Genomic DNA, 25,608 nt, shown 5'->3' with positions numbered 1-25,608 from the left:
CACTGCTGAATACCTTCCTGACCCTGTGGGACTCGTGCTTTGTGACGGATGAAAGACGTCTGGAGTCTCTTTTCATCCAGAAACACAAAAACCTTTTTGTTGTTGTTAAATTATGATCATAAACTTTCTGTTCAAGGTTTAACAAGCAGTCAATTTGTGAAAAGTCGTTCAGGTGAAACGTGACTCACTGTTGGCAGCTGAATCACGACTGTTAAACTGAAAACACCATTAAAAACACGTATTTTTTTTACAGCATGTATTTTTCCTTCTCTGCTCATAAATGTCACATGTTGTAACGTGGGCATCACAGAGAGCTGTGTCTGTTATGTTTCCCCCTGTGCATCTGTTACTGAAATAACTCTAATGTCCCAGCAGGCCTGGTACCTGAAGGCAGCACACATCTGTTTCTTCTGTCAGTGCGAGGTGATGTTGATCTTTTTATCTCAGTCAGAAATGTTAAACTGTTTCTTTAAGGCACCTCAGGAGAATTACAAAACACTTTAATACAAAGGACAGAACACAAGATCGTCTCAGAGTCACAGAAAGTGTCAGATAAAGATAAATAACTGAATAAAACTGATGTTAGTAAGCAGCATGAAACTCATTTACTTTCTCCTCTTTCAAATTAAAGCTCCAAATAAACTTTTTTATCCTGGAACCAAAAGTACTGTTAAAATGTGAAACACAACAACATTGTGAAATCATTTATAACAAAGACTTCTGTTCGACTGCACACGAGTACGGTGCTCTGATGAGGAAGAAACATCTGAAATATAAACAGAAAATAAAGTCCAAATATTTTTAAGGTTTCAGATTATTAAAGAGTATTACAATCTTACAATATAGTTTCTTTTTGTCACATTACAATTATGTTATTTAAAAAGGCTCCATTAAATAGATATGTGTTCACTTGAAATATCTGTTAACTTTATTATCTGATTATTGTTTTGAAAACATTTTTGACTCCTTACTTGAGATATTAACTTTATTCTTGAGTACGGAAGCCCAAAGCAGACACACATCCATACTTTTATTACTTATTGATCTCGTTATCTTTAGATAACAAAGCTGGTTTTGTCGTGATAACAGGATCATTTCCTGTCGATGTAGAAAACAGAACCACACGCTGCTCACTGTGATGTCACAGAGCGGGACACGCTGCCATCGCCCACACTGAGGAGGGACGTTCAGCCTGTTTCTGTGTTTGTTGTGAGGATACGAGTTCTGATCATCTGACATTAAGATGCTGCAGCGCTGTTACCTCGAGATAACCAGATAAATAAACAATCGGACGTGACTCGTTATCACGGGAAAACGGAGTCAATAAAATGTATGGATGCATGTCCGCTCAGGGCTTCCGTACTTGAGATATTCTAATAAGCGCGTACTTTATCATTAATTTTGTTCATGAAGTTACAACATTGTTCCTAAAATGACACGATTCTTGATTTGTAATTATTTCTTCCAGAACTTCTGACATGTTTCTAAAGATATTTTGAGGCTTTCCTATAAACAACATAAAAATATATCTACATTTATTTCATTGTTATCACTTTTTACACAGATAAGCCACTTTACTTTTACCTCCCAAACACGGCCCTACACTTGTCTCTGTGATGTCTCTTTACCTGTCACGTGTTGCCTGTTTAAGGAATAAATGGCTTCACTTCCTCTGAAGAACCCCGCTCCCTCTGTGTCTGTTAAAACTCCAGGTCCCAGCCGGACTCTTCGTCCGTAGGAGGCTCTTCTGCGTCTTCTGGGAAGTAGTCGAAGTTGCTGTTGTCCAGCGGGCCGTCGACCTGAAGCAGAAGACAGAGAGTTAACCCTCCCTTCTGTTTACTGTCACCTCACAGAGACGCTGACGGGAACCCACCGTGGGCGTGAACGGAGAGTCGATGGTTCCCTGCCGGAGTCCGTCCCAGTTGAATCCCTCGAACCACCTGAAGGAGAACGACGACATGTGGCCGTTATCACAGAACCGCCCCCACAGGTGTCACATGATTAACATCTCTATGTCTCACTTGTGTTTCTGGATGTCCTTTGCTCCGTTCTTCTGGTTTCCGAGCCGCTCTGAAGGATTGTCCCTGAGAGACACACACATGGACACACGTTACAGGTGTTCAGGAGACATAAAGAGTTTACACACATACTTTACAGTACAGGTGTTCTGACAACCTGCAGAGACGTTTGATGAGGTTAGTGCCGCTCTTGGTGATCTTCTTGGGAAACTCGATCATGTCGATGCCTCTCAGGATGATGTTGTACGTCTTCATGGGGTCAGAGCCGGAAAACGGAGGACTGGAGACACAGAGTTGAACAGGTTTGGGTCTCGAAAAGCATCAAAATGAAGAGTGCAAAAAACTTCAGTTGACTGGTGGTTTTCTGCGCCGTATTAAGCCTGCTGTTAGCTACGTTCAAGATCAAGTCAATCCAGATCCTGTGGAGGTAAAAAGCTGACTCAGAGGGATAAAGGTCGAGGTACAGGTTAAACATGCTGATATAAAATGTTTAACATCTGCAGGCGTACCTGCCGCTGAGCAGCTCAAACACCAGTATTCCCAGAGACCAGCAGTCGGCCGAGCTGTCGTGTCCTTTGTTCAGGATGATCTCAGGAGCCACGTACTCGGGGGTCCCACAGAAGGTCCACGTCTTCTTCCCCAGACCCACCTTCTTCGCAAAGCCAAAGTCCACCTGAGCAGAGAAACACACATAGTGAGTATTTCACTGAGAAAACTTTTGTTTTGTGAGATCTGCAAACATGTTTCAGACCAGCTTGGCGTATCCTTTGTGGTCCAGGATGATGTTCTCTGGTTTGAGGTCTCTGTAGATGATCCCTCTGGAGTGCAGGAAGGCCAGCGCCTCGATGACACAGCCGGTGTAGAAGCGAGTGGTGCCGTCATCAAACGATCCCCTGAGAGACAGATCCAAACGCTGAGGAGTTCGTGCTCTCTGATAGACTTAACACACAAACGACTGACTCACCTGTCCCTGAGCAGCGTCCACAGTTCCCCTCCGAGACACGCCTCCAGCAGCATGTAGAGATATTTGGAGTCTCTGAACGTCCGATACAACCTGCAGGAAGACAAAGAATCCCGACGTATAGATGCATCATGTAACCGAGACTCTGGATTCTTCTGCATCATTTCTGAAGGTATCTATCTGAAATGTTTTAACCTGGCCCATCTTTTATATATTTGGGGTTTTAATTAACTAAAAGGTACAAAAAGTGTGTGAATGTCTCCAGTAGATGTGTTCATCCTGCAGCAGTGAAACAGGCTGTAACGGCTGCAACATAATCCTTGATGGGTCAAAGGTCGTCCACTAAAAGTTCTTGTTGTTTCCACTGACAGGCTCAGATTGTTCTTCTGAGTGTGTGACAACATGACAGAAAGGATCCCTACAGAGATAGACCTTTTTGTTACAGAGGAAGATGATTGTTTTAACCACACACAGACGTTACATCGCTCTCTGCAGACACACCAGACTCCATTCATAAAAACACTGATTTTACCTCGCAGAAAACGGGGTTTTGCTGCTCTATTGTTGCATGGATCTGTTGGTTTGTTTGTCTTATTCTGTGACATTAGTGATTTAATTGTTGTTTCGAATCCAACTCAATATTTGGGTTACACAAAAAACAGTAGCTGGTCGAGGCGAATAAAGACCAGCAGCTTCTGTGTTCTGCAGGGCAAAATCACTGCTTTTATGAATGGAGTCTGGTGTGTTTGCAGAGAGCGATGTAACGTCTGTTTGTGGTTAAAACAATCATCTTCCTCTGTAACAAAAAGGTCTATCTCTGTAGGGATCCTTTCTGTAATGTTGTCACACACTTGGTACTCTTGTCTGACCTGATGATGAAGGGACTGTGAGCCTCCATCATGATGCGGCGCTCTGACAGGATGTGTCCCTGCTGGCTGGTGTCCAGGATGTGCCGCTTCTTCAGCACCTTCAGGGCAAACGATCGGTTCGCATCATTCTTTAACTGCACCTGAAAACAGACACACGTTCAGCACAGACAGACACATTAACAGCCTGTATGTTTGTGTGTGTGTGTGTTTGTTTACGCACCAGCTCTACTCGACTGAAGCCTCCCATCCCCAGAGTGCAGATGATGTTGATGTCATTAAGAGACACGCTGGAGAAGAAATCTGCCTCCGCCTGCAGCCTGCAGGGAGCAGAGGAGGACAAGACATGATGTGAGAGAGAAACTGGACAGAGCTGGTCCAGAGAAGAGCATCATTAGTCTGTCTGCCTCATATTTGTCTTCTTCACTCTGTGCCACAGAGCTCCATTACTGTCCATCCTCCACCAACGAGGTCATGTTCTCGGTGCTCTTGTCTGTCTGTTTGTCAGCAGGATTACAGGAAAAGTACAGGCCCAATTTTCTTTAAACTTTGTGGATGGATGAAGCATCGACAAAAGGAGAACTCATTAAATGTTGGAGCTTAGCAGCGCTAACAAGCAATTCTGGTCATGCTAGAGAAACGTTAACAGGTTAGACCATCTAAGATCTCCATCCAGGCGTTTCTTCAGACGGGTTAAATTGGCAGAACTTTTATGTAACAACTCGAAAGTTCTCGAAAGCTGAACTTCACAAGCAGGAAAAGGTCGACTCAAATGTTTGTATCACTGAGTGTTCACGCAGCAGCTGTTCTACATGAGCATGGATATCTGAACTCACTTCGCCTTGAGCTCGTCGCTGTCGTACTGCTTGTTGTTGACATCATCCAGTCCTCCAATCAGCTGCTTGAAAGACCTGGAAAGAAAACAGATGAAAGAACAGCTGAGCCGACGAGTAACACAAAGGTTTCTCTTAAAGAGTCCAAAGTGAAGCGCAGACTCCTCCACCGTGTAAAACTTGATGTTAACGGTGAACAAAGATCCTCACTTACTCTCTGTCAATGACCAGACATGTGACGTCTCCCACAGCTGTGACGCTGGCTGTGCGAACGTCCTCACTGCAGGGAGACGGAGGACAAGAGAAGTAAAATCCAGGTTAAATTTGTGTGAATTCTAACTGTGTTAAAAGAGCGTTTTATTGTTGTCCTGACATATAACCTGTATGTGTGTGTTGTGTTTACTGTGAGCAGAGGATTTAATCACTGCCTAGGTTTGTACAATCCCTTTGGATTAATTTGCCGGTGTTGGACTGCTCGTCTCTTGTTGTGACCCTTTGCTTCACTTTGCTGTTGTCTGCATTTTGGTCCTTGGAACATTCCAGCTTTCAGTGAGTTAAATTCTAGTCTTACTGCATTGATATACATTTGCACTATGTAGCAGGTAAGGAGAGATTACGGCAGACCGTCGGTGGTTATTTTAAGTTTCCCATCTTTCACCACTATCTCACTGGGCGTGCGAGCAGCGAGTCCGCTACTTCTTAATCTCTATTTACAGGCAAGGACGTGGATTTCCAGGAAGGCAAGTGTTCTGCTTTCCGTTTGAACTACGCTTGTAGTCTGAGTAATATTGACCAATCACGTATCAGCAGGCTGCAGCATATGCAAGAACAACAGTCCGCGTGGAGAGCAAGAACAGGCGGAACGACATCCCGGCTCAGCGTGATCTGACGACGACTTATCTTCTTATTAATCTCTGTAAACAGACATCTGAATGCTAACAGCTAACAGCTAACAATCTGTTCTAGATATAAAATTTAACTTGAGATGAATTCCCCTGATGCTGTGTAACGAAAGCCGTTCAGCGTTCAGATTTCCCGATTTCCTCGAATGCATCAGATCGATCCGACCTCCGTTCAACAAACGAGCGTTTTAAACGTTTTCTTCTCCTCTTGAGGACAGACCTGACGAAGCTTCAGTTTTTACTTCTTACAAATCTGCATCGTGATGTTGACATTTGGGCAAAGGTCAGACCTGTTAATAAAAAGTGAATCACAGGAGAACGGTTTGTCTTTCTGTAACGATGCAGCACGCGGAAAAGGAAGTCCCGATGGGAAGTCGATTATCGCTTACCGCCCGGCACGTTCAGCGGTGTCCCCAGAGGCTATATCGTCTCAGACTGTAGCCGACGGGCCCAGATTGGCTACATCCCGGCGTCATTTACACAGTCGAGAAAGCGATGTGTGATGTCACAGTGTGCTTCGTGCATTATTCATACAGCCTATGGTTTGGGCAGGTCCAAAGGGACTGTCGATCGGGCACTCATTGGTATGTCATGAGGGTAAAATGTGCTTCTCCTTTAGTCTTAATACAGCTCGCTCCTTTGGTTGTAAGATAACAGACACGATACATTCGACCACTAGAGGTCGACACCCTCTGCCTTAAGATGCTGAATGATTCTTAAAACATGATGAAGAAGGACTCTCAGTGAGGTCTTGTGTGTTTCACCCTTTCAGAGCCTGCTCTCCAAACCAGTCGCCTTTAGAGAGAGTCTTCACCATCACCGGCTCCTCATTGGCTGAGTTCTGCTGAGAGACTTTCACCTGCGGACACAGGAAACAACCTTTGTTTCATATCAAGTCTTTAAAAGGTAATTTAATTATACGACTCTTCTATGCAAAGTTTGTGTTCTGGACACATCCTTAATAAACCTGATTTCACTACCAGACGTTGTGCTGTTATCACCCTTCTTCTTCCCCTTTTTCTCTGTTCATTGTTCTCTTTGACCTCCAAGAACTTCCTCCATTCTCATGTCATTCTTCTTCCTCACCTGTCCTTCACTGATGATGAAGAATGTGTCTCCGGTGGCTCCCTGACGGATAATGTAATCAGAGTCGCTGTAATGAGTCTGAGGGAGAAGGGGAGACGTGAAACATGAGTTCAGGATACCTCCGATTACCAAACAGAACGCCTCTAACCGTTTGTATTTGTCAGATGAAGGAACAGATGGCAGAAACAGATACTGTGAGAGCTTATAATAGAAAAGTGTTTGAAAATCATCACCTCCTCCAAAACATCAGCCAGTTTGCTGAGAATGTCCTCAGGTAGCGACTGAAACGAGGGAACGCTGGGGGGAGAGTTTCGAGTGAGAGATGTGAGTCACTCTGATGAGGACGGAGCTGAAAACAGTCGAGTGGTGAACGAGTGCGTGAGCTGTACCTGCGGAGGAAGTCAGTGTACTGGGAGTGTTTGATGAGGCCGGTCCTCATCATGATGGTCTGGAAACCCGGACGGTCGATCGCCCACAGTTTGATATCCGTCAGAGCTACAGAGAGAGAGAGAGGCAGAATATCAGGCTCAGGAAACACTGGATATCTGCTACAGGCTCTGGATCACTGCAGTGATTTTCAGCCTTTAACTAAGTAATGTTTCAACACTGCTGTCAGTTTATCAGCTCAGTATGGATACAAATACATGAGGGAAAGTCTGTGCTGCAGTCCACTGACAGCTGGAGGTCGACAGGCCGGGGTTTGGTTTCCCAACTTCCAATTAAAATCCATCCATCCATCCATCCATCCATCATCTATCCATCCATCCATCAAACTTTATATCTCTGTATCTATATACCCATATATCTGTCCATCCGTCTAACTATCTATCATCCATCGATCAATCTATATATCCATCCATTCATCCATCCAAGGTAACTATATTATCCCCGAGGGGCAATTTCCTGTACAGCCAGCAGTGACCACACAACAATCAACACAACAATAAATAATAAGTAGTATAAACATACCACAGGAACCACAGTACGTACACATCTATGTTTAATCGTTTAAAAAGCCGACGGCAGCCGGGACAAAGGACTGTTTGTGTCTGTTGGTCCAGCATCTCGGCATGATGTATCTGCGGCCTGACGGAAGCAGCAGAAACTCACCGGCGTCTCGGATCGGAGTTCTCGGAGTCCTGACCTTGTGCAGGTCAGTGAGGTCGTTCAGGTTCATGCCTGCAACTCTGCCGCACACTTTTACAACCCCCTGCAGTCTGTCTTTGTTTTAGAGGGAAAGTGAGCCGCACCAGCAGGTAAAAGGTAAGAACAGATTCAATAAAACATCTTCATAAAACGCTGATGTGCTTTCATACACACAGCATCAACATGGAAATCAAAGGACAGCTTGTCATCAATGTTGGTGCCGAGTTATTTAGAATGATGCACCAACTCAACTGCTTGGGTCACAATAATAACAGGAGAGGTGACTGAAGGATTCTTCCTGAAATCGATCAGCATCTCTTTTGTTTTGGACACATTCATGTCACCAGTCAGTGACTTCCCCCACAACAGGACCGTGATCAGGGTCAACACTGCTGAGCAAGGACGCAATCGCAGAATCATCCGCAAATGTAATAATACGACGCCCCACATGTTGGCTTCGGCACTCATTTGTGTACAGGACAAATAAAAGCGGCGAGAGGACGCAGCCCCGGGGTGATCCAGCGGAGGAGACAAGAGTGTCTCTAGTAACCCTCACACGTTGTGGCCTTTCGATTAAAAAGCCAATCAGCCAGGCGATCAGGCCAAGATCAAGATCAAATGTGTGGCTGAATACAGTTAAAAGCAGATGAAAAATCAACAAATAGAAGACGAGCAAATGCCTTAGCTCCCTCTAAGTGATTCAGAATTAAGTTTGACAGGGTGCCCACTGCATCTGCTACACCTCAGCAGGAATCTTTAGTGATCTTATAAAACGGCAGATTTTTTGTTTCACCATTTAAAATAATTTTATTGTGGATAAAAGAGATCTTAAACCAAAACACATGCTTCAAACTGGACAAAGCCAGAGAAAATAGAAAGGGAAGAGTCAAGGTATAAAATGGTATCATCTGCATAAAAATGTACTTGTAGAGAGGAGAGAGACAAACATTGTTAATGTATAAAGGGAATTGAAGAGGACCAAGAATAGAACCGAGGGGGACACCTAAACATGACCTCTGAGAATAACTGAGAATGTGTTAGTTTGTGTTTCTGGCTTCCTGTTTGTAGCTTTCAAATCTGATTGGTTCCTACTGAAGACTTGCACCTTTAAAAGAAACTCACAAATGTATAGTTTCATGTTTAGAAAGGGTTTTTTTCAAACAGTAGGAAGGAAACAGTGCCTTTGTTGGGGGCTATGCTAGTCTAGGTAAGACCTCTGTTTGCCCGGGTAGCTGCTAACATCAGCTGCTTTTGCTCCTAAGAAATGTTCTTAATACAGGTTATTTTTACACTGTTTTATTGGAACTTTTCCTTTAGTTAAGTTAAAATGAGTTCCTGTGAAACAAAATCAGTGGGCTTTCAAACCAAAAACTGCTGCTGTCCATTAAAAGATGACAGTAAATAAAGCAGAAATGAACATTTGTAATTGCTCAGATATGTGGAGGAGAAACTGATGGCTGTTTCTTTGGTGCTTAAAAACGTGCTCTCCCTTGTCCAATCACTTGAATGACATTGACAAGGACACTGATTGAAAGAGGCAGAGTGGAGAAAGAGCTCGGTTTCTTCTTTTAGAGGTACATAGGTTGTAAAGAGCTGCCTGATTATCTTCTTCTTCATACCTCACGCAGCCAAGAAGCAGCGTGCTGTAAACACTCACAGTTTTATCAGTCAGGGTCTCGGCATCTTTCCAGCACTTCAAAGTGAAAAACACACAAACAGGAATCAGCTTGACAACCGCAGTTAAAGCCAATCCATCATCTGAAGCCGGCTGTCAGCCAGCAGGATGAAGAGATGTGAAGTGCAGAGAGTAAACATGCAGAGTGTTGCAGCATCAACAGACAGGTGAAGGGCTGAGCTCTCCACTTGAACAAAATAAAACATGTTTAGCAATTTCCCCGTGTCCTTGTTCAGGTGTCCTCTATTCTCAGGTAAGTGTTTTTATAATAATAACGATGATAAATATTTATGAAGCGCCTTTAAAAACAGAGTTCACAGCGCTCTGAATGCAGAAGGTAATTTTAGAGCAGAAACCAAAAACACGAAGACCGAACAAAACAAGACGACATGAAAGTACGACACGTTTATTATAGGACACATTAAAGGAATAGTTACACTATGTTTATTGTTTGTTACCGTGGGACGGGCGAGAAGACTGACACCAATCTCACCTCTGTAGGATAAATATGAAGCCTATCGAGCTGCAGTTTAGCATAGCTTAGCACAAAGACTGAAACCTGTTAGCCTGGGTCCTTAGAAACGTGCATATCAAGTTGTTTAATCCGTCTAAAACCTGAAGTATAAAGATCATAAGTGAGTGTTAGATCGTCTTTGTGACAAATGACTTGAGACTTGCGGTCGTAGGGTTGGTCCGCACACACAAACACCCACTAAACGTTAACGCTAACAGTTAAATCACTTCAGCTTTGAGGAGTGAGTCTGACATTGGAATAAAACACTACATTTAAATACTCAACAGCCAAATGTTTGTCTGAAAGAGAAATAAGGGAGAGAAATCTTTGTGAGAGTGTTCTGGTGAATCAGCCGTCCCAAAGATCTGTGCCGTTACAGCAGCAGCCAGGAAGTGTTTCTGACAGATGGGACTTTATTAATCAGAGGAAAATTAAACTGTAGAGATGTTTTTATTGGTTGACCTTCATCACAGGTTCCATTTGTCACGGATGAATAAATGTAATAGGACCATTAAAGCTTTTCAGAGCCTGCATTTCTTTCATTCCCAGCAGCACTGAAAGCTGAGGAGGCCTTCACCTGCTCCGTCGGGGTCAGCCGGCCCATTGTGACGCTGTCTGACAGAGTAGTGAGCCATTTACGGCACCTCTAAACACCGACACAAGCATGTGACAAGTGTGTGTTTGAGTGTTTACCTGTGACTGTTGCCGTGCGAGTGCAGTTGTAGAGAATCGCCAGCTCTCCAAAGACTTTCCCAGGGCCGATGTTGCACAGCTTCTGTCCTTGTTTGGACACTTCAACCATTCCCTCTGTGGACACATACAATCACTGTGAGACGGACTGTGCATCTTTTGTGTCGGCTAAACCTGCACAAATAAGACCAAAGGAAAACAGGTTATTCTTAAATCACTTGTAAACGGTAAAATGCACATCTTTCTACGTTGCAAGGAAAGTAGTGAGTCTGTATGCTGCTATTTGCATGTATATATGTATTTATTTGGTGCAGCATTGACCACTTTCTATGCAAATTAGACTTGAGTTGCTAAACATGCCCCACTTACATGAACCATTGCTAACAGCCACACGCAGTCAGAGTGAAAACTGATTGTGCTGTGAAGTGCATTTATATAAGGGCCGTCGTTGTATCCGGACGAAGGCCACGTCATGCTCGGCGAGCACGTGAGCAGATATTTGTAAAGAAAATCAAACTTGTTGATTGAACTGTTTTCATTCTGCCTGATGAGTTCTGAGTTACACATTCTGCCACATGGATGATTATAATCAGACGCATAATAAGGGCAAATTGCACTCAGCTGCGCGTGTGTTTGAGCTGTAATATCATAACCCGGGCTCATGTCGATGTTTGAAAAAGTACAGTACATAGATTTGAGTTCTTGGACTCAAACTCCCTTTGTTCTGTCCGTCAGCCTGAAATACAAACTCTGTGCAGTATATTCATGTCATGAACACTGTTTGCCTGCAACAGAAGAGCCCTTAAGAAGTCAAGTGAAGTCAAATGAACACATTTGAACCAAAACAAGAATCTTTTCTCGAGAACAGACCAAGCAATGTTGGTGTCTTGTTTCTAACAGGAGAGGAGCCGCAGCATCCTGGGAGCCTATCCCAACTGTCACTGGGCAAGAGGCGGGGTTACACCTGGATATGTCTCCTGTCAATCACAGGGCTGACACATAGAGAAAAATGCTCGCATTCACACCTACAGGCAATTTAGAGTCACCAATGAAGCTAACGAGCATGTCTTTGGACTGTGGGAGGAAGCCGGAGTACCCGGAGGGAACCCACGCATGCACGCGGAGAACATGCAGACTCCACACAGGAAGGCCCGCTACGTCTGAACAGGGGTTCAAACCAGGAACCTTCCAGCTGTGAGGCGACAGCGTCAAACCGTGCAGCCCTAAGTTGAATATTATTGGTGCAAAATCTTTTGTGAATTGGAGCATCAGGCGGATTCATGGTGCTTTCAGCGGCTGCAGTCGATTCTTTGTGAGTTCAACCTGAGAGCAAAGAACGATGCTAACTTCAGCACGCTCACATTGTCATAATGACGATGCTTACAATGTTTAGTGTCCTCAAAGTCAGTAAGATCCTTCAGTTAGAGATCATAAATCCAGACCTGTATGTAGCAGACAGTACAGACATGTTCACACATTGACAGACTGAGAGACTTCTGTTCACAGCTGAATAAAGCGAACATTGTCGGATCATCAGAGGCATTTTAAACAGCTCTTCAGTGGACGGAGATGACAGCAGCAGTTGTTCTTTCAGGAGAAGAGTGTGACAGAGCGGCTGTCCTTGAGACTGAGGAACAGAAGAGTTTGTGGAGAGAGAGTGAGGGTGTCAGGAACATGTGACTGAACCGGACTGAAGCTAAAACACACACGTTCCTGTGCTTTTATTCATGTAGTGTGTGTGTGTGTGTGTGTGTGTGTGTGTGTGTGTGAAAACCAGACAGCGACCTCATCAAATGCCTCTCGTCCTGCTATTTTCTGCACATTTGTGTCACATCATGTCTCTGATAGAGCCGCTGTTTACGGGTTATTTTGCCATTTTGTTCTGGCTGTTCTCAGAAAAAGAGTCTGTCTGTCCAATTCAATGTTTCACCTTGGATTACTTCGGTCTCACTGAGCAGGAACGAGCCGCAGAGGACAGATTCTCTCTGTTCCCAGAGTCCTTTGTTCCTCAGCTCAGTATCCTTGTGATATGAAGCATACACTGCGAAGTGTTTTTCACGTCAAACGTTCGGTGCGTGTTTTCCTCGGTATCGTATCAACCAAAATCAGCCGACTAGTATTTGTGTCATTTGAGAATTTTAACATTTGTGAGTCCAGTTTTCTGGTTTCAGCCGAGGTTTCACTTCGTGCCGTCTCTCGGAAGTCTGACAACATTGAGATTCTCCTGAGATTTAAAAACAATAAATAGAAGTGGAGATGCTGAATATGAGGGCTGCATGGTGGTGCAGTGGTTAGTGCTGTTGCCTCACAGCTAAAAGGTTCCTCGTGTTTGACCCCTGACCCTTGTTCTTGCCCTGTGGATTTTCTGACCTGGACTCTTGTGTTGTCTCCTGTTTTGGATTGGACCTGGACTCTACAGTAAGCTTTGGTTTTGCCTTGTTTTGTTTCCTTTTGTTGCTTTCATTTTTTTTGTGATTTTATTGGTGAAAAAAAACAGAACAAAACAACAATTGTGGAAGTGGAGACAAAGAACACAAGGACGGACATTAAACAGGACAAACAAACACGAACTCGAGGTGGTACGTACTCTGTATAAAACACACAAGGATGAAACAGTCATAATAATTACAGTAATGTTAGTGGGCTCTGTTATATCCTGCATGTTAACGTGCTTGATTAGAGGAAATTAGTAAATAATAACAACAATAACAACTCTATTAATGTCAAATTATTAGATTACATATATTTCATACACTACAATAATTACGATAATAGTAATAGTTCAATAAATATATCTCTCATTAGTCTGCGTCGGGGTCCTCTCCCTGTTTTTGTTTACATTGAAAGGTGACAGGTCGGATGGAAGAATTCACTCTTTCCAAATCTGCAACGATATTTAACTACTTCGGCATTCTTCAGGCCTGTTTATTAAAAATGGTTTTATTCTTGGGTTCATACGGCTGTCGAGCTGTCCGGTGTCTGTCTGTGTACACTTTGCTTTAGGAAAATACAAAAGAAAACTGTGTAATGCATCTTTAACAACAGGTATATGCTAATGATGGCTAACATGGCGAGAGGAAACCCCACCTGCCACAACCCCAGGATCTTGTTGCTTTTGTTTCAGCTGTGATGTCAGTCACTGTTCCAACGTCCGACTTGGAAAGGTTAATTGACGCACGATGAGTACTTGTGCAGCACTTGTAGTTTAAGCTAGTGTTTGTATTTGAGTATTCTGATTTTATGCTCTTTACATTTCCTTCACTTGAAAATTATTCACATTGATGATGCATCGTCGTAGATTTAAACATCGACAAAGTAGCTAAGATTGGCTTCACAAGTGTCTTGCGCAGCAGTTAGCCGCCAGTTGTTCTGACATCCCAACTAAAAGCTCTGTGATAAAAATATTAATTGCACTTTTATCATTAATGAAAATAGTTATTATAATATTATCCGGATTAAACACACTGATTTTTGTCACCCAAAAAGAGTGCAGATGTCGACCTTACCCTCCAGAACGTAGACCATGGAGCCGTCGTCTCCCTCCTGGATGACACAGCAGCCTTTGGCCAGACAGGTGGGATGCATGCAGTCCATGATGGTGAGGATCTGCACACATGAGACAACACATTAAAAACACACACATGTCAAGGATGAAGGTCACAGGTGTGTCCTTACCTGCCCGTGTTCCAGGTGTTTCATGAAGTCGTTGTCCATCAGAGCTCTCTGGATTAGCTCGCTGGACCTGCAGGCACACAAAGACGTCACACAGGTTAACACAGGTGTGTGTGCATGTATTTGTGCGTGTGCTTTCTGTGCTCACTCTTTTGTCTTGCAGTAGCTGGTGAGTGTGACGTCAGTGAGCTGGGAGGGGTCCAGCGCTGTGGGCTCTGCAGAGATGGCCTGTCTCTTTGTGCGCTGAGGCTCATCAGGAGCTGCTGGAGGCTGAACTGCTGCTCCTTAAACACACCACGACAGACAACAGCTCACCAGTCAGGGTCTAAATGACTCACAGGAAAGAACAATGTCTCCAGTAGATGTGTTCATCCTGCAGCAGTGAAACAGGCTGTAATGGCTGCAACATAATCCTTGATGGATCAAAGGTCGTCCACTAAAAGTTCTTGTTGTTTCCACTGACAGGCTCAGATTGTGAGCTATTGGGGGACATTAGTGTTTTAAACGGCTCGTGCGTATCCAACACAACGTGTATTTGGTACAAAAAATCCTCACTCATGGAGGCATCGGTTAACCTGCAACTCCTGTACACTGAGAGGTAAAATTACTGTTTTTGTCAATGGAGTCTGGTGGAGTTTAAGAGTTGGGTGTAAAGGCTGTTGCAGTGTACTGAAGTAAAGTGGCTGAATACTTCCTTCACCAGAGGACGGGGATGTCCTGGTGGCCTCATGGTTAAAGGGTGTGCTACAGTCTGCAGTTCTGCAGTCCTTTCGTTACAGCTCAAGAGAAGGTTGCATCATAAATATATCATAAAAAGCACTTGGTAGATATTTTTAGGCTCTATTTTTTGGACTTTTTTAGGCCAGAAAATAAATGAGTCAGCATTTCCTTTACTCTCTGAAGTATTGAAGGGGTTGGAGGAAATGATAACTGAACAGATAAAATATGAAAAATAATTAATGTGATGTCTAGTTTCAGTTGTTGGGGGGTTAAAGGAGTTCTGAACTCGACTCAAATACTTGAGTAAATATACATACTTACATTCCTCCTCTGCTTAAAGGATATGTGTCACATTTCCTAACAGTAAGTCCACCTTAACTCACAGGTAGGTCAGATGAATTGACACACCTGTACTCGGCGTCTCCCCTGAGTTTGAAGCCTGCGTGGAGGCGCTGCGGTGTCGGTCCAGCTCCACCTGCAGCTGCCGGATCAGATCATCTTTGGTGTCGAGCTCCAGCTCCAGCTCGTCGATCAGAGAGTCTCTCTGCCGCAGCTCCTCGATCTTCAGCTGCAGAGCCAGCTGCAGGTCCCGCAGGGTTCCCTTAGACACGGCCATGTATAAATACATGTACAAGTGCTGCAGGACGGGGAGAGGACACACTGTTACTACTAATCAGTTCTTCAGTAACGTAGTCTTAGGTACAGATTTGAGTATTTCCATTTAATGCTTCTTCCATTTAATGCACAGAATTTTTGAGGTTTTTACTTCTTTTATTTCACTATGTTGTTCTTTTTACTGCACTGTATTTATGTCCTAGCTTTATTTACTGGATATCTTGCAGATTAAAATTATTAATGTCGACACACGTGATCCTTTATATTAAATATATTTCATATTTGTAAATTAAAATACTATAAATACAGTAAGTTAATGCAGTGATAATGCCTAAATAAGCTGTATGTGATCAATCAAACACTCTGAAAGGTGCAATTCTGCATAATTAGTATATTTTAAGCACATTTACTGCTGAAAACATATTTAAAAATGATAAATACTTAAATAATAATATAGTTTAAGCGTCTCAGCTTTATATAAACCAACTCTCCAGCTGCAACATTAAAGTGATTTTTACTCCACAATATCTGAAGTATATTTTACTGCCAACAAAATATAAATCAACCATCAAATGTTACAATTATATCATATAATTAGTTTAAGCAACTCAGCATTATGCAAAGTTGTTACAATGAGCTCCACCTTTCGCAGCTGCAACATTAAAGTGAATTAATAATTATAATTTATTCTAAAAGTTTAACGTAATCAGTTCTTTTACTTTATATTTTGATGCTGATGCTTTATTTAAAGTTCAGAGTATATCTGCACCGTAGTTCTGCTGATTTCCCTGAAGTAACAGATCGGACACAGAGCTCGTCTGTCTCGGTAAAAGTCCCAGTAAATATTTAATTCTCACCACAAACACACAGTAAACAATCATACGATAGTTTGAGTCTGTAATGAGACGCTTTGCCACGTGAATTCTTCATGTACTCACTCTGTCGGTGTGAAGTCCGGATCGTTAAAACGCTGCTGTAGTAAGAGGAGTCCAGCCGGAGGAGGAGAGCTGCTCCTCGGACGGTTTCTGCTTCTAATAAATAAACAGATTTATTCAGGAATAAACACGTGCAGGCGATTTCATGGTTCTTCATAAAAAGCAGCGATGACCAGAGTCACACACACTGACTGAGCTTCAGCAGTTTGACTCTCGGAGGATGAAGCGACTCGCAGATGCGCACAGCTGAGTTTGACAGCACTCCTACAAAATAAAAGTCCAGGTGTGGAGAAAAAAGCATCTATTTTGCAGGACTGCAACTAATTGATATTTCTGGGTTTATCTGTTGATTGTTCTCTCCCTGATTTAATTGATTGTTTGTGAAAATAGTGACAAATATCGTCATAATACACCTTCACTATCATTGCAATACCCTTTAAATTATTACAATTCATTCAAAATATATCAGATCATTCAAAGAAGCTGCTATCATGTTTTTTATATACTAACAAGACTTCAACGCTGATTTTTTTAAAAAAATAGCTGCCAATATATTTGTATTAATCTACCAATCGAATAATTAACGTTTCATTTCAGCTGTACTTGTATAAACTATTGAGTAGTTTATTTTATAACAAAACATATTTTTACGTAAAAATCTTTATTTTGTTCGTTAACTAAAGTTTTCAGATAATTATATCGTAGTAAAAAGTAAAATACGACGATGGCGGTATAGATATTTTTTTATTTTAATCATATGTTATGTTATTTTATAGTTATTTCGTGTATTTTCTCCCTTTCGCCTTGTCATTTCTGCTGTTGGACTGGTGTATGACTGCTCTCCGCCGCTGGGGGTCATCAGGGCGCTGTCACCGTCTCTGCTCTGCGATAAGAAAAGAAGACGAGTTTGAGCCGGAAGTGCTTCTTCTTCTGCGGAAACTGCAGTTACTTCAATACAACAAGCACGATGGCGGCGGTAGACGGAGAATTCAATCAAGGAACAGGCAAACTGGAGTTGTATCCTGTAATATCAGCTCCGCATTCTAATCTTTGCATCATGTTTGTGTTTTAAAGTTGTAGTTTGATTTTAATTAATGGAAAATGACACGATAACGGTTAACAGTTAGCTTTAAACCACACATGTATCTAGCTAATGTTAGCTCTGTAGTTTCACTGTGATTTACAGGCAGATGAATACTAGTTTTAACGATAAAGTATCAGTATGATTTTATTAAGGGTTTGTTAATGTTGTAAATGAGTGTTTTATCTCATGGAATAATTTGTTATTCATATTTTCATCACAGCTACTCTAACAGGTTTGTTATTGTCGCTCTGTGTTTAGCCTGTATGCTGATTCTAAATACTGAAGACAGTGGTGGACTGTACTCAGGTTAAAACAGTAATACAGTAGAGTAAAAACTCAAAAAGTCCTGCTTTCAGAATTAAATGAAAGTAAAAAAGTACTTTTTATGCTGTATAGCCTATTATACTAGAGAAGATGGCTGCTGTCAGTTCGAGGAGATGCTGTAGATGTTTCTTGTCCAAACATCAGCGTGCTCCTCTGGTCTTCCTTGACCCTCCTACAGTTCTCTGGACGTCCCCTTCCCGTCTTCCCGTGAGGCCACCATCGCTCTGCGCTCTCTGTCTCCTGACAAAGAACCGAGGAGAGGAGGCATCAGCAAACAGCTCACAGTGTCGGGCAGCATGCTCTCTGTGTGAGAAAACAACTCTGCTTCTCTTGTCTTCAGCTTTATCGTTCTTCTTTGGCTTTCTGTTGAACCACTTCTTCTTCGTGTGTTTCAGGCGGTGGAGCGCGGATGAAGCTCGGATCCTCAGAGTGTCTGTGAACTCGTTTCTGGATCATCTGTCGCTCGTTGTGGAGACCATGGAGATGTTTGGTCCTCCTGTTCCACAGTGAAGCCTGACTGATTAATCAGGACTGTTCTGATCCTCCTCTGGAGTTTTAATCTCTGGAAATGACTCTGAAAGACAAACAGTTTAAAACTCTGAAGATTGGAAAAGGAACTCTGGCAGCTGGCAGCTTTAGCTGTGCGACTGTCTTTTTTTAAAAACAGAAAATCTGATTGTCTGTGTCTTGATGGGCTGGCTCTTCCACCGTGGTTTGGTCTTTTCTTAGATATTCTTTGGGAAAATAAAAGGCTCTCCCGACCAACAGCTCTCTGGAGCTGACATGAGGTGTTTGTCAACTCAAAAAATTCTCTGGTTACAACCTCAAATATGAGGATTTATTTGTCAAATCCAATATTTAACAAAACAAATCATATGAGAGGACTTTGCACCAATACCGTAAAATACTGTACACACAATCTTTAAGCTTCTTGTGTACAGTTCTGGTTCAGTCTCTCAGTGTTCTCAGAGAAAAAGCTGTAGAGGCCACTGTACACCTGCTCAGCAGCAAACAGCAGACAGACACTGTTAGACACAAGCTGGTGAACACAGTGAGGTATTAAGCAGACAGATGTTTCCCTCAGGAGGTGGTGGAGACCAAAACAGAGATATTATTTGACTTACATTCTTAACATTTCCCTCTGAGATATAGATTAATAGAAGTGTAAAGTAGCATACATTTTAAATACTCAAGTGAGGTACAGCAAACTCAAAATGGTATACAAGGAATGTCATTTCAGTAGTAAGTTACATTTCAACACTTTTGTAGGCCAATAAGCACTTTAATTGGACATTTCAAATATCAGAATTTCCTTTTTCAATGTGATTTTCCTCTATCTATATTACACAGTAGCTCATTACAGTGACAGACCAGCAGAGGGAGCTGCATGATAAAAGAAAAATAATCCACAAGTTTCTTTTGATCTGATTTGGTTTCTCAGCTCAACCCAAACACGTCCCTTTACTCCCAGAAGAATAAAAACACCACACTTCTCTGTTAAAGTTATTAAAACTCTTCTCGTGTGTCTTCATATGTGGAAACAATTGAATCCAAAATCAGAACTTAATTCGATCAAACTCATTTCAACACTTGCAACACTTTTGTCTGACTGACGGTAATAACGTGAACACTTCACAGTGAAAAGGAAATGAAGTGTCGCAGAGAGCCGCAAAACTGACAGAGTCATAATGAAAGTTCAGACGACACGGAGAGATGATCTAATATCCCTCCTGGAAACACTCTCTTCACTTCACAATAAAAGCCTGGAGTTACTTAAAGTGCTACATTATAAGAATAATAACGGCTTCAGGACTTTATAGAAGAAGAGTCATTAAAAGAATTACTCCACAGATCTTATTGTTTCATCTGAGCTGTCAGGTTGAATCACATGGATTTCAAAAGTCCTGCTGTGTCTCCTTGTAATGAAGAAAAATAGGAGTCTAACAGAACGACATGATTTATGATGCATTTAAGTTGCAATAAAAACGTTTCTGTTCAATATGTCAAACATATACGACGAGTTTTGTCTCATCAGTCCTGAAATGTAACATTTAAGTTCTCTTCCTTCATACAAGTGTGAGGTGCTCGTACTTTTCTTTTCATGTCATTTTCTTCGTTCACTCCAAAACCAAACCGTCGATTAATAAAACAAATCATTAATAATTTAAAAACTTCAAAATGAGCTCCAACCGAAACATCCTGTTTTTACATGAATGCATGAGTGATGATAACCTAATGACAGAATATAACATAGAACAACTGTCACAGGAGACATATTGCTAGTTCCTGTGTGCAGAGGTGCGTTCAAGTACATTATCAGCAGCTGTTAAAAACAGTTTAATGGTCTCCCTGAAGAAAAGAAGCTTTGTTTGTTATGGTATTTGGGTGAGACTAAAACAATATTTATTTTTTGTTTTATTGCTCATTATAAAAGAAGCAGTAGAAGCTGCCGTGTACAAACACCAGAGCCCCTTGAAAATGTCACAACTTTTTTCCATACCACAGACGGAGACAAAGGCAGGTGTTAACAAAGAGAGGGTCAAAAAGGTGAAGGTTCAAGAGAATTGTGATTGAGGAGCTGGATTATACGTGAACCGAATTTAACCCAGCATGAGTCCTGTTCTGAACTGGTCCCAGGTTTAAACCAGTGGTGTGTATTTTCAGCTACATGCACTCGTATCTTAAAATGTCTTATTGTTAGAGGTAGTTCTGTACTGCAGGACTCAAAATGCACTCAGTCAGGATTAAATTTACCTGCATTTATAAAAATCTGGCTCCACATTCTCTTTAGATTTCTGTATTGTCAGATAGAATATCACACAAGCGTCGTACTTCCATCTACTTTGGTCTAATTTAATGCCATAACATCTCGTGACAAACAAAAGTGGAGTAACAAAAAGCTGTGAGCTTCTTTAACTTTGCTTTTTGAATAATTCTTTTGAATTAGTTTATCCCTCATATTCAAACGTGTTAAACCCAGACACCACCGACACTGTTATCCTTTTATAAATGTCCTCCTTTGAGCTAATGTTTTTAATAACCCAGATAAGCATTGTGGCTCAGAACTATTGTCCACTCTAACAGCGGCTCTGCATCAATCTTTTAACAACGTGAAGCTGGTGAGAGGTCTGAAAAAGGATGTTTTTAATGAGAGAGAAGTGACTTGAAATGAGCAGAAAGCAGCTTGTATGAGCTGCAGTCTCACATTGTGTGTGTGTGTGTGTGTGCATTAATGTTCATTATTGTTTCCCTCTGAGGGACAAAGAGCCGGGGTATCAGACGTCATGACTGTGGCAGAGAGAAGGCCGACTGTGCAGCAAATGGACGAATACAATGGGCTGACATGCTCTTTATTTTTTTACTTTAAAAACGGTCGTAAAAAAATGTTTTGAATGTGTTTGTATTCACGCTTACGTCACGGCTGTGTGGAGGTCAGTACTGCTGTGTCCAAACCGAAATATGTCAATAACTTTTGGATGTTTTGTCATGAAATTAGAATCAGACATTCATTTTGAAGTTTTCAAATATCCTGTGAGATATCCCAACGTGACATTGATGGATCTGGAAAACTGAACGGATAACTTTATGTAGTCTTCTTTTCTCTAGCGCCATCATCAGGTCAACATTTTAATGAGTCCAATTCTTTAGTTTATGACCGAATACCTGCAGAGCTAATGGCGTTATCGTCAACCTCAGCTGTTCTCTGTGTTTAGAGCAGATGTTAGCATGCTAACAAGCTAATGTAAGATGGTGTGAGTGGTAAGCATCAGAACATATTCTAATACATTTCTAGATAGCTGATGGTACTTGTTGTTCATCTGAGGGCTGCATGGTGGTGCAGTGGTTAGTGCTTTCATCCTACAGTTAAAGGGTACCTGGTTCAAATCCCGGTTCAGAAGTAGTGGTCCTTTCTGTATTAGTCTGCATGTTCTCCCTGTGCATGCGTGGGTTCTCTCTGGGTACTCCGGCTTCCTCCCACAGTCCAGAGACATGCTCGTTAGGTTCACTGGTGACTCAAAGTGTGAGCGTGAAATGTTCTCTTGTCAGCCCTGTGATTGACAGGCGACCTCCCCTGCAGTAAGTGGTATAGATAATGGGTGGATGTTCTTTTGACACAGAGGTGATATAAAACACATCACATAAAAACGGTCTCTGCAGTAATACAGGTATTCCAATAAAACATCACAGTATGTGAGCAAAGTGGGTAACGTGTTCCCATTGGTTCATATTTATATCTGTTATATAAACACACACTTTAGTAGTAAAACAGACATTCAGGTTTGAATGAAGTGGAGGCCACAGCGCTTATTAAAAAAGCATTTTTCAGGTTTGTTTTCAAACAAGTGACTCATCATCTCTGACATTTAAACATCATCCCACTTTCACTAATGACAAGTGCCTGTGAAAAGCTCAATATAAGCCACTACTGTGAATTAACAGAGCGGCTCAAACCAAAGCTTTGATATGTCAACGTGAATGTGAGGGCAGGGACAGAGGACAGCATTTAAAATGACAGAGAGGGGTCTGTGCAGAACTGCAACACAGGTACGACAGGCTCAGGGTCATTAAGGTGGATTCAGGTACATTTAATAAGAGAGGACGTGTTATTATTCTGCAACACCTGGAGGAACATCTGCAGAGAACATAAGCTGTTTGAGTGAAAGTAATTGGAATTAATTAAAACTCTGAAGTCACTGAAACTTGTTAAAGACAAGAAAGATCTTTATTATTCTTATTCTCATTTTTATACTTCAGTTAATTTGAAATAACCCTGTTTATATCGAATTAAAGTGTTTTCATTTGAGTTTTATGTCTGTACTTTTTTGTATTTGTTAAACCTAAAGCAGAAGACGTTTTGTTCTTGGTTTGTTTGAAAAGCTAAGTTGAGGTAAGTTAAAGTAAGGAACATTAGAAACCGACCTCAGCGGTGGAAAGTCCCTTTATTCAAGCTCTATCGATCTACTATCGCTTCCCCAGCAGGTGAAGATATAACTGGTCCACACTGTCTCTGTCACGGACACACCTCCACTCATTAACCAATCATTTCACTCACCTTTCTTTTAAATCACCATCGCGCCGAAATCCAAGATGGCGGAGCGGTGAGACAGTCCTCTCGGCTGTTTGACGTCCAACTTCTTTTCTTGTTTACAGTTCGCGTTAAACGAACATTTGTGTTGCTCCTTTGCTCAAACTTCCGGACATTTAATCCTCGGTCTTTCTTGGAGTTCGCTTCAGCAGATGACTCGGCGGAAAACCCGGAATGGATTTAAGGCCCTCTCAAGACTTGCAGGTATCTCCATTGACTGCCTCTAATTCAGGTAAAAAATCGTAATTAATATATTTTAGTTTCCCCTCTTTCTATACTATTAGTTTCTTTACTAATAACCCAAATTGAATAGAACAAAAGTGATTGTTTTGTCAGTGATTTGAACATAACTAAACTGATAGTTGAACAGGTGTTTATACATGTTTGGGGGATTTATTCAATTGGAAAACATGGACTGGAGTTTTGAAATGGAACCTTTTTCTGTTTCTACTTTGCTTGCGCTTGGACTTTTAACACACCTGATTGAATAGAGAACTTTCTGTTTTGGTGCTTCATTGTTTGTCAACCAGTTTTGCTTTTGGCCTGTGTCATAAGGGTTCAAAATAAGGCTGTTGTGTTGTAGTGATTGGATTTACAGCTATGTGAATGCAGATGTTTTATATTTCTCTCTGAAAGCCATTTTCTTTAACACTTTTTATTCTTAAAGTGAGTTCTTTATGTTTCAGACCTTAGGAACATTTTGCTATAGGCTAAACTAACCGGAGCCCCGAGTACCAGACTCCATTTACAAAAGCAGTAATTTTCCCTCACAGAACACAGTAGTTGCTGGTCTACCTCTGCCTCAGACGGTTAGTTTGTTTCTGATAGTGTGTGTTGCACAAATACTGTGTTGGATCCAAACAACCATTAAAGTCAAATCACAACACAAACAAATGAAGTGATCTAGGCAGCAGTAGACCAGCACCTCCTGTGTTCTGTGAGTTAAAATTACGTTTTTTGTCAATGGAGTCTGGTGTGTTTGCAGAGAGCGATGTAACGTCTGTGTGGTTAAAACAATCATCTTCCTCTGTAACAAAAAGGTCTATCTCTGTAGGGATCCTTTCTGTCATGTTGTCACACACTTAGAATAACAATCTGAGCCTGTCAGTGGAAACAACAACAACTTTTAGTGGACGACCTTTGACCCATCAAGGATTATGTTACACCCTGTTTCACTGCTGCAGGATGAACACATCTACTGGAGACGTTCAGAAACGTTTTTGAAATGTTTTTCATCACGACCAGGAACAGGTTGCTGAAAAAATGCAAAAACTGAATAAAAGTCAGAAAAATAAACATAACTGAGTAACAGTAAAATCTGTATCTCATATTATCCCCTTTTTAGAGGAATCATTAGAATACAAAACAAAAATATGACGAATAAATCTTTTAAATAATTGCGCTTAACAACAGCCTGGAGCAGGCTGTAATTACATTTTGGAGTCATTGAAGCTTTTAGTGCAGTAATAACGGTCTCATTCATGCTTCAATCTAATTATTCCAAACTGCTCTTTAACCAAATAATGTAACATTTACTTTTCTGCAAAGTCAGAGAAATGAAGTTCAGACATTATCAGCAGTGTGGAAGAATGACTTCACAGCTCATGATGCGTGTGCCCTCGAGGAGGAGCTTAACGAAGATTAAAGACCTTTTGCTGATTCTGTATTTTTACTGGTGCATCTTGCTAAAGGGGCGTTTAAAGTCAACACTTCTTAGTCCTGACTGTGTCATTGAGGTGTTGACACGTAATCTGAAGTGCAGTGAAGTGACACCAAAGATGCTGCAGTGATCTGCGAGAGACTCCCACTGTCCATCTTTAAAACCAAATAACATGCACTTTTAAAGCACACTGGCTTCTCAGTCGAGCTCTGCAGTCTTAGTGTTGCATTTGTTTTTGTATCAGAGGGCCACTGGAGTCGCTGTCCTGGCTTATCAAAAAACACTGAGCTTCACTTTTCGTCGATCCGCCTTTTGATTCAGAAAATTGTCATATTGCTGCTTTTATTTTATCTTGGTTTATAATTCTGTTTACAGATATTTCAGAGTTCAGACTTTTGTTGTTGATGGTTTCAAAAGTCCCCAGATCATTCAGTAAGGTGTCCCACAAGGCTCAACATTAGGCCCCCTGTGTTTTACTCTTTACATACCGTTTCGTTGACATCTTAGCTCTTTGGGATGTTCGTTTCTATTCTGACACACCATTTTGTATATCAACATTCATGACAAGTCCAAAGCCATCAGCTGAATAGCTGAACTTAGCATAAAGACTGAACACAGGGTGAAACTGTTTGCCTGGCAATGTCTAAATGTAAAAAAATCCAACTACTAGCACTTCTAAAGCTCAGAAATAAACACGCTGTATCTTCTCTGTTTCATTTGTACAGAAAATAAAATGTAAAACAACAGTTTGCTTTTTGAAAGGGAGTTCTATCTCGGCAGGCACTGTCCAGCATGTAAGCCACCGTGGGACAGTAAATACT

At 41.7% G+C, this 25,608-nt stretch overlaps 2 protein-coding genes across 2 annotated transcripts; one reads left to right on the top strand and one right to left on the bottom strand.

Annotated features, from left to right (window-relative positions):
- Positions 1-1,700: 1,700 nt before the first annotated feature.
- Positions 1,701-15,699, bottom strand: LOC138602421 (cGMP-dependent protein kinase 1-like). Its single transcript, XM_069673894.1, has 20 exons — positions 15,492-15,699; positions 14,512-14,647; positions 14,367-14,433; positions 14,198-14,297; positions 10,695-10,808; positions 7,056-7,161; positions 6,900-6,963; positions 6,667-6,744; positions 6,345-6,439; positions 4,893-4,958; positions 4,682-4,756; positions 4,069-4,165; positions 3,849-3,988; positions 2,983-3,072; positions 2,770-2,911; positions 2,528-2,691; positions 2,176-2,298; positions 2,022-2,084; positions 1,874-1,940; positions 1,701-1,799 (listed from the first exon to the last, which is right to left on the bottom strand). Exons 1-20 carry the CDS (start codon positions 15,697-15,699, stop codon positions 1,701-1,703), a joined length of 2,094 nt encoding a protein of 697 aa, XP_069529995.1.
- A 1,901-nt stretch (positions 15,700-17,600) lies between these two features.
- Positions 17,601-20,073, top strand: LOC138602248 (L antigen family member 3-like). Its single transcript, XM_069673689.1, has 3 exons — positions 17,601-17,650; positions 18,220-18,348; positions 18,437-20,073. Exons 1-3 carry the CDS (start codon positions 17,601-17,603, stop codon positions 18,549-18,551), a joined length of 294 nt encoding a protein of 97 aa, XP_069529790.1. The 3' UTR covers positions 18,552-20,073.
- The last annotated feature ends 5,535 nt before the right edge of the window (positions 20,074-25,608 follow it).

This window comes from Semicossyphus pulcher, unplaced genomic scaffold (genome assembly GCF_022749685.1).
Source record: "Semicossyphus pulcher isolate SPU_LCO1_2020_fin unplaced genomic scaffold, fSemPul1.0.p SCAF_22, whole genome shotgun sequence".
Taxonomy (NCBI): Eukaryota; Metazoa; Chordata; class Actinopteri; order Labriformes; family Labridae; genus Semicossyphus; species Semicossyphus pulcher.
Note: the sequence above shows the minus strand (reverse complement) of the source record. Positions and strands in the feature narration are given on the sequence as shown.

Coding starts and splice junctions, on each gene's coding strand:
- LOC138602421 (XM_069673894.1), bottom strand. CDS start 15,699: ATGGCCGTGTCTAAGGGAACCCTGCGGGACCTGCAGCTGGCTCTGCAG. Junction 14,648..15,491: donor AGGGGAGACGCCGAGTACAG/GTGTGTCAATTC, acceptor GGTGTGTTTAAG/GAGCAGCAGTTCAGCCTCCA. Junction 4,757..4,892: donor TGTCTGGTCATTGACAGAGA/GTAAGTGAGGAT, acceptor TTTTCTTTCCAG/GTCTTTCAAGCAGCTGATTG.
- LOC138602248 (XM_069673689.1), top strand. CDS start 17,601: ATGGCGGCGGTAGACGGAGAATTCAATCAAGGAACAGGCAAACTGGAG. Junction 17,651..18,219: donor GGAACAGGCAAACTGGAGTT/GTATCCTGTAAT, acceptor ACCCTCCTACAG/TTCTCTGGACGTCCCCTTCC. Junction 18,349..18,436: donor TCGGGCAGCATGCTCTCTGT/GTGAGAAAACAA, acceptor CGTGTGTTTCAG/GCGGTGGAGCGCGGATGAAG.